The sequence below is a fragment of the Protopterus annectens genome, chromosome 5.part0 (assembly GCF_019279795.1).
Source record: "Protopterus annectens isolate FY-2018-M chromosome 5.part0, PAN1.0, whole genome shotgun sequence".
Lineage (NCBI taxonomy): Eukaryota > Metazoa > Chordata > Ceratodontiformes > Protopteridae > Protopterus > Protopterus annectens.
The window spans coordinates 658,516,456-658,528,900 of record NC_056735.1 but is presented as its reverse complement, the minus strand read 5'-3'; the positions used below and the strand labels follow the sequence as shown (position 1 = coordinate 658,528,900).

Sequence of the window (12,445 nt, the reverse complement as noted above, 5' to 3'; positions counted from 1 at the left end):
ACAAAAATATTATTTTTCCTCCTGGCAAGAGTTAGCTTTGAAAAAACAGACTTGCATATACTACGTTCAAGATGGCCAATGAGCATAATATTCCCTTTTCTCCAAGGTATGGTGATCTCAGAGTTAGTATATGTGGGTGGGGAGGGTTGCCCCTCAAATGGGAGGTTGCAGCAGACCTTGACCCACTTCAAAAAATTTTAAAGGAGAAGAATGATGTTCATGATTCACTGTTCTCCTGCATTTCCATTCTTTTTTCTTTCCATCATGCCGGAACTCTGCATTTTATATGGTGACACTTAAATAGCAAGCCCATATATTGATATAGATAAACAGAACAAACAAACAGATACAAATATTTAAATAGATAAAAAAGTTACAAACACCGTAATCAAGTAAATTCAGACTCACAAAAATATACTGACTGTTTAAACTTAGACAAACTGCATGCATGTTATATGTTACTGTCAAACTTTTTATCATCTAGTCAACTGTTGCACTGTCTCCCCGAGTCATAACTAAAATGGGGCTACTGTGGGTCAGCCAATACATCTCATTAACAAATGTTTAATATCTTTGGGAAATAAATTCAAAAAGCACATTTCCACTTGTCTCAGAGCTGAAAATATAAAAAATGAAAACATGGAAATGCCTCCCTTCTTACATATTTCTGAAGTTTTCAAAGCAGAATTTTGCACCATTTCTGAGTATCTATATTTCAGTATTACTCTCCCTCATGACAGCAGGAACATGGCAAAGTAAATTTTACTGTCAATCAGATATACACAGCAGTGCAAGCTGAATGAAATTACGTTGCTTTGGCCCTCGTGCAAGACATAACAATGAACACACAGTTTGAATGACAGTAAGATTAATGCACGTTCAATAATTAAAATATTAACAACACAATAAATGACTGCAACTGGACAGGAAGACAGTATTATACTAGTACGTATTGCAATACTATGATTTCACATTGTGATTTATTAGAATATAGCACTTCATCAGTTGTAGTGTGATATATTCTAATGTTCACATTGCACATGTATGGAGTGGTGACTCACTCCTGACTACTGCACATTTAGGAAACAATAGCATAATAAATCAATCTAACTGTACCAGTTACTGAAGCAATTTGACAGAGTGATTACTACAGATGATACTTCACAGCAAGTGGCATATTGACCTGATTATTCGCTGTCATGCCTGGCATTCAAGTTCAGCAGCCTTATATCCATAAGAAGCTCCTGTTCAGTCTAGATGTTTTGCAGTGTAAGCTGCGATACCACCTGCCCAAGGAAAGGCAGAAGTACATGCCATGAGCATGGTGAATGGGATCACTGATCATCTTCCCAGACCTTCTCACACATGGAGTCTCACTGCAGATCATCCATGGATGGGACTGAGGAACCAATGACTTTTTCTTCTGTCCTCACTACCCTCAGGAAACCCTTGCGGTCAGATGCTTTGCAGTTACCATACCAAATTATGATGTTATTTGAGAGGATGCTCTTGATGGTCCCCCTGTAGAAGGCTTTGAGGATAGATTTTGACAGATTTGCCTTCCTTAGTTTCCGCCGTTGGAAGTGCAGACGGTGTGGTGCCTTCTTCACTGTGGCTAATATGAGTCAACCAGGATAAGTCATCTGAGATGTGCACCCCCAAGGAACTTGGTGTTTTTGCCACTTTCCACTGCCACCCCCTTAATTTCCAGAGGATGATTCATCTCTATAGTCCTCCTGAAGTCCACTATTAATTCTTTGGTCTTGCTTACATTTAAGGCCAGACTGTTTCTGTCACACTAGCCCATCAGATGCTCCATTTCATCCCTGTAGGCCGTTTCCTCACAATTTCCGACAAGACCTATGGCAGTGGTATCATTCCCAAACTTGATTTTGTTGGATGCTTGGCTATACAGTTGTGCGTCAACAAGGTGAACAACAGAGGACTCAGGATGCAGCCCTGAGGGACACCCCTGCTCAATGTAACACTGATTGAATTATTTCCCACACATACTTTTTGGGGTCTGTTGGTGAGAAAGCCAGTATCCAGTTACATAAGGAGGTGCTGATGCCCAGCTGGATCAGCACTGACATCAGATTCTGGGGGGGTGACCGTGTTAAAGGCGGCACTAAAATCGATAAACAACATTCTGACATAGCAATTCTTGTTCTCTAGATATGCCAAGGATTCTAGAAGTGGGCTATCTATTGCATCAGCTGTGCAGTGGTTAGCTCTATAAGCAAACTGTAATGTATCCAGTGTTGCACGTAGGTTTGAAGAGATATGGTTCTTGATCAACCACTCAAAACACTTCATTACTGTTGATGTAAGAGCAACTGTCTGATAATCATTTAGGCTTGTCGGTTGGGATTTCTTGGGTAAGGGAATGGTTATATTTTTAAGCAACTGGGTACAATGGCTAGTTGCAGGGATGTGTTGAATATATCTGTTAGTACAGTGGACAGTTGGGTAGCAGTGTCTCTTAGAACCCTTCCCATAATATTATCAGGACCAGCTGCTTTTCTAGGGTTTACTTGCCTAAAGGTCTTCAGAACATCAGATGTTCTTGCACCTCCTCACCCTGTTCAACAGGGAGCTTATTTGACACAGTGTTGTTGTCCATATCAAATCTGGTGAAGCAGGTGTTTAGTTTGTTCAGGAATTTTGTGTGGTCATCACATGGGGAGGATGCAGGCCTGTAGTCAGTTAGGGCTTGTATGTTTTGCCAGAGACAGAGTTGTGTGGAAATACTGGAAGAACAACAAAAACACAGGATCCAAGTAGAAAATACTGTTTGACTGTGTCGAATACTGGAAAAAGCTACTATTTTAGACATAATCCATGCTTTCTCTGAAGTAAAATCCTACGGATTGTGCAAAATACAATTATATAACATTTGATATCTACATAATTATGTGGCAGCATACAACTTTGTAGTGAAAGTAGAGACGCGCTTCATGTTTATTACAATTTAAGTAAATGGAAAAACCTGCTGCTGCGCTACTATCAGTGCTACAATATAAAACGTCTCTATCTAAAGGCATTAGCGCAAGCACGTCAGCCGCTGTGAATACATCACATCCTGTGCAGTCAACACTTAATATTTCAATTTTTGGGGGTCAAGCTGCTGAATATGGGCACACATTAAAACTAATTTGTTGCAGGCAGGTAAAATGGAACAGCATGCAGAGCAGCTTCATTTTGATGAGTAGTACCACTATTACATCCGAGTTTAAATTATGAAGGTTACATTCAAACATGGGTTTTCATTTTCACTGCAGTTCAAAGCTCTCCTCATCTAACCACATACTTCTGTATGTTTACAAAAGTCTCAAATTGCACATTTATTTACCACTTGAAAATGGAAAAAAGTCCCAAACTCTCTCAAGCTGATAGCCACATCAGTCAGCACTTTGCCAACATACTATTAAAATGGAAATTGTGCCTCTTCTATACGAACTATCACCAGTCAAATTCTGCACATTTCACAGGGAAAAAACTGATGACTTCAATAACTAAATTAGATGTGACATCGGAAGTTATGAATATTTACTGAGGTTTTGAAACATTACCTCCTTTTACCTGGTTACCTAGAAAGACATCTCCAAGAAGTCCCCAAGCTGAATAAGCAAATCAACAGGAGGCTTCTACAGTCAGAATTTTTTTCTAAGGGACATGATATCTGGAATACTGCATCCTATTTCTACCAAATCTACCATACTTTTCATTCCAACCACTCTTTAAAACACACTTCTCATTCCAACCATCCTTTAAAATACACTCCTGAAAAACATCTCTCACTCCAACCATGTTTACACTAAACACACAGACATCATCGCACACATGCCAGTCTCTTGAGATTTCAAGCGAATGCATCACATATTGTGGAGGTCAAGCTGCTGGCATGCATTAAAACCAATCTTTTGTCAGGAACACAAACAGAAGCAGAACAGCAGGCACAGCAGTTTAATTTTAATTAGCAGTATTTCCATTAAATCGGAGTGCAACCTGCTAGGCAGGTATTCTCTCTTCAGTGAAGAAATTAGATCACATCCCCAAGTGCACTAGGGAGAGAAGCTGGCATCTTCAAAAAATAAATCTTGCAAGTCCAGACACATTTGCAACAAATACACTCATCTTTAAAAAAAAAAAACTGAACAAAAAGTATAGGATACACAAGCATCAAAGTTCAAATCATTATCATTAAACTGATGTTCAACACAGTTAACAGTTAAGCTACAATAGACTACATACAGCACGACCATGAAGTCACAAGAACATGTATACAATTCCATTATACATCAATTAAAAAAACTGCAAATAATTCAGATAACTGTAATGACATATAAAGCTTTGAACGCTTTCTACTGAACTACAAAGAGAGAGAAATCAATTACCTGCCATCAGGGGAGAAGCTAACAGAGTGCACAGGCTTGTGGAAATTGAAATGATGTAAAACGCACTTTGTGATCAGACTGACAAGCAAAGCAGCTCCCTCTGTGGAAAAAAAGACAAGTAACAATTTCATAAACAATTTTGTTTTAAACTTGGCTGCACTGCTTTTATTTATTCATTCCTTTTCTTACACTGGTTTTGCTAGACATGGACTAAATACTGTGTTTTAGCCACACTTGTCAGGATGACACCACTGTAAACTTTTTTTCATTATTAACACTTCTCTTGCTTTTTCTGATTCTGTGCGACTGCTAACCTCCCGGCTAATAACCAAACCAGTGGCACATTCCTGTATTCAATCTTGCCAACTCAGATGCCTCTCTACTGCTGTCCAAAATGTAATTCTGCATACACTTCCCTAATGCACGAATTTCATTTCCTGTCAAGAATACTACTGAAACAATGCCAGGAATCCCACCTCACTCTAAAAATCAATCATTCTAGCTATCAGAAGACATTTCTGTTTATAATTGTAAATCACACAGATGTACACCATCATGTAATAACTGTAGTGCTGATCTCTGTGTGCGTTATATCCTTTCTCCAAACTTCATCACAGGTCAGTCACAAAGCCAGTGCAACCTGAAGACCTACTCCATGAAAGAAATGCACCTCCAATGATGCTCAGGCCCAACGCTGGAGATTAGGAAAGACACGGCTATTTCTAACTCTTGGTCACTCACACAGTGCAAATGAACACCAAAGTATCAGGGATCTGGCTCAATTTTCCTCTGTCGACACAACCAACAAAAGTACTATGATATACAGTTCCTCTTATAAACAGTAAAATATTCAAGTAATAGAATTTTTGGCAATACAGGTGTTGATAAAGTTCTAACACTTGAAGGTTGCTTCCCCTGAAAAATTGACATTACTGGCTGATGCCTTGATAATTTTGAGGAAAAAAAGCTCTCTAACTTTCCTGCCCAGATATTACAGCAAGCAATGAGTGACACAATACCTCAAGCATCTGAAAAAAAAAAATTATGATTCTACAAATAAACTGCTTTATCTTTGTAACACAGAGAAAAGTTATTTTTTTCGACTGATTAATATGTGGTTTGTTCACAAAAAATCAATATAAAATGATCTGTTTTGGATATCTGAAAACATGGCAGCCCCTAATGGCATTCCATAAAGCAGTGCTAGCGCAACCACAAGAAGAATGTAAAACAAACTCTCATCATTAATGCAATCTAGAGATATTGTTTTTGGAGAAAGAGAGATTGAGATGATCTTAGCACTGTACAAAAAATAAAGATAAATAAAACCTAAAAAGGTCAGCTGTGAAACGCACAAAATCAATAGGAAATGGGCAGAAATAAAAATATTTAAAAGTGTGAAAAATATAAATAGCTCCCATACATGGCATCTATAAAAATGCTCTAAACAGGCAAAGCTTTAGGTACTTACAAAAGTCGTCCTGAGTACTGCACACCCAAATCATGCAATATAACTTATTCTAGAGGACTGGGGACAGGGCAGGCCAAGATGACCCATCCAAGGATTCTACATGGACCTAGAGAAGTCAACAGTCCTACACCTGACAGCCTATGTGACTTGGTGGGAACATGATGAATCAACAGCTCTTTCAGATAAGCATAAAAGTGATGATGTTTGACCAATGCAAATAAATGATACAATGTCAACATAGAATAGCTCCAATGACAATAAAGGAATAGCAACCCTGCAAAACATGAATATTCTTTCAGTTTTGCTTTGAATGTACTCAACTCTATTAAAAAGATTCTGTCATGACAGCTAAAGATATATGGGAAAAGACTCAACAGACAATAATACAAAAACGGAAAAACTGGAAGCTCTTAATTATGGAGATGGACAATAAAATAAAGCAGTGGAAATGTTTTTAGTCGTATATACGGGTCAGGCATATTTTTATCAACCAGACGAGAACTTGTGGATGACAATTTAAATAAAGAGTTGAAGCAATTATTTGAGAATAAAAAGGGCATGAGTTAAGTTGGATGCACTGATTATCCCCAGAGAGAAGAGAGTTTAGGGTTAACAAATCTGAAGGGGTACTTTTAAGCTATCCAATTAAGGCTCGTATATCTAACTCACGCAGAAGTCATAAATCAAATTGGAAAAAGAAGATGATGAAATCGATGAGTGGGGGACCTGAGGAAGAGCAAGAATCAAGGATTTTGAATACCAGCCCTTAAGAAGAACCCTGACCACCATGCAAATTATGTTCATAAAGTTGCAGAAAATATTCTAAGAACTAATCCAATCCAGGAATGGAAAAATGAGATTTTCAAAATAGGGACACTAGCAAGAACAGGTTATAGAAAATTGGCAAGACTGCTGGAATTTACAGGAGGAAATTAGCAAAGGAACCAATATGCTGCAAGCAAATAACATGAGACATAAATAGAGCTGGATGAGGCAAAGCAGAAGTTTGAACTGCAGGTTAGCAACTGCCTTCCCTATCTGGGAGTGAGAACAGACTACAGGCAAAGGGTAATGCTAAGTGAAAGATCGGTTCTGGTAGAACTTTGAGCTGAGCCTGGAAAAGAACAAGCTACGGGATAATAAGCAAGGCATATAAAACACTGCACAATAACTATAAGAATCAGAGGAGAGTAGAAACAATAGGGGAAAAGAAAATAGGCAACTTACAAAGGAACAGTGGGAAGACATCTGCAGAGGGTCCCAAGTATGCAACAAAGTCTGAAATGTTTAGCATTTGTGCATGGAAGTATTTGCACAGGTATTTTTAAACCCAAAGTAGAATTCAGGAGTATTCTTCCTTAGGTAGACAGCAAGGCTAGACATGTGACAGCAAGGACAGAGGTAACTGGGAACATTTTCTGGAGCAGCGAAATGAGTTAACAGGTTTTAAAAAATTCCCTACACACTACTTTGACCAAAACTGTGGAAGAACAAATGATAGCAACTAAGGAAATGTTTATTTTTTTATTGGGATACAGGATCTGAATTGCCAAGACATACTATGGCCTTACAAGTTTAATGCTACTGCCTGCCAAAAAACAACTACTTGAAAATGGAAATCAGACTCTACCAAAGATGAGAAAAGTTTTAAAAGTTTTATGTGACAAAAGGACTGCAGGTGGGATTTTTAGAAAAGGAAAGGAACACATTTTATAGAAATAAACAGTGTGTGTGAACAATACAAGCAGAATAATGTTGAGGGGGAGAAGTGAGGTTTAAGAGAATACAGGACACTTGTAATTTAAAGTTGGAGTGAATGAAAACCGTTAAAAAAATACATATATACTGCAGGTAATAATAATGGAAAACGTTCTTATGGTTCATTTTCTTTTCTATAATGTATGTGAACTTATGCCACATTTTAAAATGTGCTTGTTTAATACAGAAGGTTATAAACTTCCACCTCACCCAAGAATGGAGTTATGGGTAGAAGCACAAGCTCCAGATGGTGCTCATCAGGGAAAGAGTAGTACAGACCAATCACTTTGGGCATCAAATTTTGGTATGCAGTATCCTCTAGGTAGAACAACACAAATTACAGACCAAGTGCAATACCAGGGATAGCCACTTGATGGTGTAAAAACTCGCTCTAGGTGAATTGGTCTTGCTGACTAACCTGCCTAAAATGGGCATGTGTATTTGCCCCCTGATAAGTGGGTTGAGGACCTGGGCTACTCTGACCAACGTCAGGGATCCATGCGAATGATGAAAGGGATCTATGTGCCTGCCATAAAATCCAACGGCCTCGAATCAGTAAATTACCAGCCAGACGGCATCCAGTTGTCCATCTTGGGTTACTTAGTATAGTGCTGTTGAGTGAAAGACAAACGTAAAACCAACCAACCTGCCAAACATGAACTCAGGAATGCTACACACAATATAGGTTCACTGACAGGATGCAGCTTGGAAGTGGATGACTCGATGGTAAGGTGGAGGCTGGACATCCTATGTATCCAGCAGGCAAGATGGAAGCATAGTGCAGCAAAGCCACTTCACTTGGGATCTAGAATCAACTATCCAGCAGGAGGAGAACAGACTAGAAATGGTGTGGGAATTGTGTTGAGGGAAAGGCTTTAGAAGACTGTGAGGGATGTCATCACAATTAGTAACAGACTTACGGCAATCAGACTCAAGTGATAGGGCACTATTCATAATTCTAGTCTATGCCCCACATCAGGAGTGTGATAGTGAGGAAGAGCGCACATTCAGGCAACAGGTGCAGGACCTACTAGATAAAGCAGGACAATATGAGTTGGTGTTAATAATGAGTGACATGAAAGTACACATTGGGAAAGACAGAACAAGATAGGACAGCCTGAGTCCTCATGGGGGGATAGCAACAATGAAGTAGAGACCATAGTAGCCTTTGGTCTGGCAGATGGCTTGATGGTGGTCAATGCATGGTTCAGCAAGAGAGAGAGTCAAGATCACATATAAAAGAGTGGCCAACATGCAACTCAGGTAGAATTCCATCTAGTAAGGAAAGGGCAATGAGGTAGAATCAGCAATTGTAAAGTCCTCCCCACTGAAACAAGTTGGCCCACAGTATAAACCACTGGTCGCCACAATCAGAGAAGGCTCTAAGATCAACAGAGACTAGGGTAAAGACCAGAGGATGACTGGAGAGAAACCACAAGTGTTCAAGGAATTAATCAATGCTCTAACACCTCTAGAAGAATAGGAAATACGTGGAGTTTTAAGAACTGCAGCACTTCAAGACAGAATGTGTGATGACTACAGAACAGATATGTGGCTGAGCCAGGTATGGAAGCAAGGAAAGTACAGTTTTGTACCTACCATAAATGTAGATGTCCGATAGATATGCAACTGCAGTCATAACATATGGGTTGTCCTGCCTCAGGCAGCCCTCGGTCGGCCGGATTCCAAAGTCTGGGTCCGGCGTCGGCTGGTGTCGCCTCCTCTCCGACGTCACAACGGCTGGAGTATAAAGGCATCGGCCGAAGCCATCTTCTTCAGTGTTTCTTGCCCCAGATGCCAGGTGCCCTCCAAGGAAGGCTAAATTCGGTGAATGGATAAACAATTCCAGACATTCACAACAGTAATAAACAGATACACCATAAAAGATACCCCCCAGCTAATAGGAGTAGGGGTAGTGGACCCAAAAAAAAGAAAGTTGCAGAGGGGTAGGAGGGAGGGAAAATCCGACTGCAGTTGCATATCTATCGGACATCTACATTTATGGTAGGCACAAAACTGTACTATGTCCTTCAAGAATGCAACTGCAGTCATAACATATGGGTTGAATACCATAGCCAAGCTGGGGGTGGTTGGAACTAAATAAGGGATGGTGTAGCTAAAATGCCCTGCAGTACTGCCGAAGCAAAGCCTGCTCGGGATCTGGAGTATAAAGGCAGGTTGTAGTGCTTGGTAAATGTATGCACGGAGCTCCATGTAGCAGCCTCTAGAATGTCCCTTGTAGCCACTCCTCTTAGGAAAGCTGTGGATGTGGCTATAGCTCTGGTGGAGTGTGGCCTAATATTGGCTGGCACACCTTTTCCATGAAAGGAATAGCAGAATCTGATGCAGTGTCCAATCCATTTTGAAATTGTTTGCTTGGAGATTGCTTTTCCTTGAACTCCAGCAGCATAGGCTACGAACAGTTGGTCAGACTTTCTAGTGGTCTTTGTTCTGTCCAAGTAGTAGCGTAGTTGTCTGTGTATGTCCAAAGTATGCAGCAGCTTTTCCCCCTTGTTTTGAGGATTGGGGAAGAATGTAGGCAGGTGAATGGCTTGATTTAGAGACACCCTGGAAATTACTTTTGGCATGAAAGAAGGATTGGTCCTTAGAGAGACTCTGTCCTGATGAAAAATGAGAAAGGGAGGTACTGCCATGAGTGCCTGTATCTCCGAGACTCTTCTTGCTGATTTTACTGCCAATAGGAAAACCGTTTTCCAGGAAAGAAATTGCATTTCTGAAGATGCTGCTGGTTCAAAGGGGGGAAGAGTTAATTTTTCCAAGACGAAATTAAGGTCCCATGCAGGTACTGGTGGTTTTCTGGGAGGTTTGATATTCTTTATCCCTCTTAGGAACTGTCTTAGCAAGGGGTGTGAGAACACAGGTGGATCACAATTGTATTTTACTGAGATTGCTGAAGCGTGGATCTTTATGGAAGAATATGAGAGGCCAGTATGAAACAATTCTGCCAAGTATTCTAATATCTGAGGTATGCTCAATACTGTTGTATCCTGACCCTTGTTGGCATTCCAGATGATGAATCTCTTCCACTTAGCTGAATAGGTTTTTCTGGTGGAAGGTCTGCGTGCTTCCAGTAAAATCTCTTGAACTTCTTTGGAAAGAGAGATATCGGAAGAAGTTATGGTAGCCTCCAGGCTGTCAGATGCAATGTTTGCAGGTTTTGATGAACAGTCTTGTAATTGTGCTGGGTTAGAAGCAGAGGCCATAGAGGCAGAGGCCACGGTTTGGTCCGAGTTATGCTCAACAGCAATGGGTACCAGTGCTGCCTTGGCCAGTCTGGAGCTATCAAAATCCTGTTGGTCGTTCTGCTTTGATCTTCAGTATCACCTTGGTCAGCAGTGGTAGAGGAGGGAATGCATAAATTGTTAGGGAATTCCAGCTGAAGGAGAGAGCATCCGTTTTCCAGGCTAGAGGATGATGAGTTCTTGTACAAAACTTTTCCAGGTGATGGTTCAGGGGAGAAGCAAAGAGATCTATGTCTGGTCTTCCCCATGCCCTTGTTATTTGTGAGAAAATGTGAGGATGCAGCATCCATTCGTGTGGATCCCAGAAATTTCTGCTCAGCTTGTCCGCCAGAACATTGTCCTTGCCTGGCACAAACTGGGATTGTAAGTGGATCTTCAGGCTCAGGGACCTTTCCCAAAGAATCATTGTTAATCTGCAGAGGGGATAAGAATGAGTGCCTCCCTGCTTGTTTATATACCACATAACCATGGTGTTGTCTGTCCTTATTAGCAAATGTCCTTGTTGAAGTGATTTTTCGAAAGACTCGATTGCACGTATCACTGCCAACATCTCCTTTTGATTTATGTGCAGATGCCTTTCTCTTGGGTTCCATTGCCCTTGGATGCATCTGTCCTCCATGTGCGCCCCCCATCCATGATCTGAGGCATCTGTTGTAATGATTTGACCTGCTTGAGGTTTGTTGAAAGACATGCCTTGGTTTAACTGACTTGCTTGAGCCCACCACAAGAATTCTCTTTGCAGACATGGAATAAGTGGGATTACGTCCTCTAGGCTTTGGCTGTGTTGTGACCATAAGCTTTTTAAGTACCATTGCAGCTTTCTCATATGAAGTCTTGCCAAAGGTATCAGCAGAATGCAAGATGCCATGAACCCCAGGGCCTGCAGGATTTTCCTTGCAGTTAGCTGGGAGAGCTTTGCTAGGCCTTTGAAGTAGACTGGTAACTGCTCTTGTTTTTCTTCTGTGAGGAAGGCCATTTGTGATTTTGTATCCAGTTTGGCTCCCAGGAAAATAATCTGTTGGGATGGCAGTAGTCTTGATTTTTGAATGTTGACTGTGTATCCCAAGGCCTGTAGTAATTGAATGACATAGTCCAAGTTTGTTATCAAGGTTTGTTTGTTGTCTGCTTGTATCAGGCAGTCGTCCAGGTAGGGGTATATTTGAATCCCCTGGAGTCTGCAGTGTGCCACTACTGATGCCAAGCATTTCGTGAACACTCTGGGCACAGTAGATAAGCCAAACAGCAATGCTGAGAATTGATAATGCTCTGTCCCTGCAAGAAATCTGAGGTATCTTCTGCAACTGTGCCTGATTGGGACATGCAGGTATGCCTCCTTGAGGTCCAGAGTGACCAGCCAAGACCCCTTGCCCAGCATGGGAAGGAGTTGCTGTAACGTCAGCATTTTGAACTTTGGCACAATGAGAAAAGTATTTAGAGTAGACAAGTCCAGTATAGGCCTCCATTTGTTTTCTTTTCTTGGAACAAGGAACAGTCTTGAGTAAAATCCCTGGCCTTGTTCCTGAGGAGGGACCTTTTCTATTGCTTTTATGCTTAGC

General features: G+C 40.7%; 1 protein-coding gene across 1 annotated transcript in view; it reads right to left on the bottom strand.

Annotated features, from left to right (window-relative positions):
* LOC122802737 (periodic tryptophan protein 2 homolog) overlaps window positions 1-12,445 on the bottom strand; it is a 723,301-nt gene that overhangs the window by 560,082 nt on the left and 150,774 nt on the right. The window contains exon 4 of the mRNA XM_044072502.1: window positions 4,398-4,497. Coding sequence (XP_043928437.1) covers window positions 4,398-4,497 — 100 coding nt within the window. The remainder of the gene's footprint in view (window positions 1-4,397; window positions 4,498-12,445) is intronic.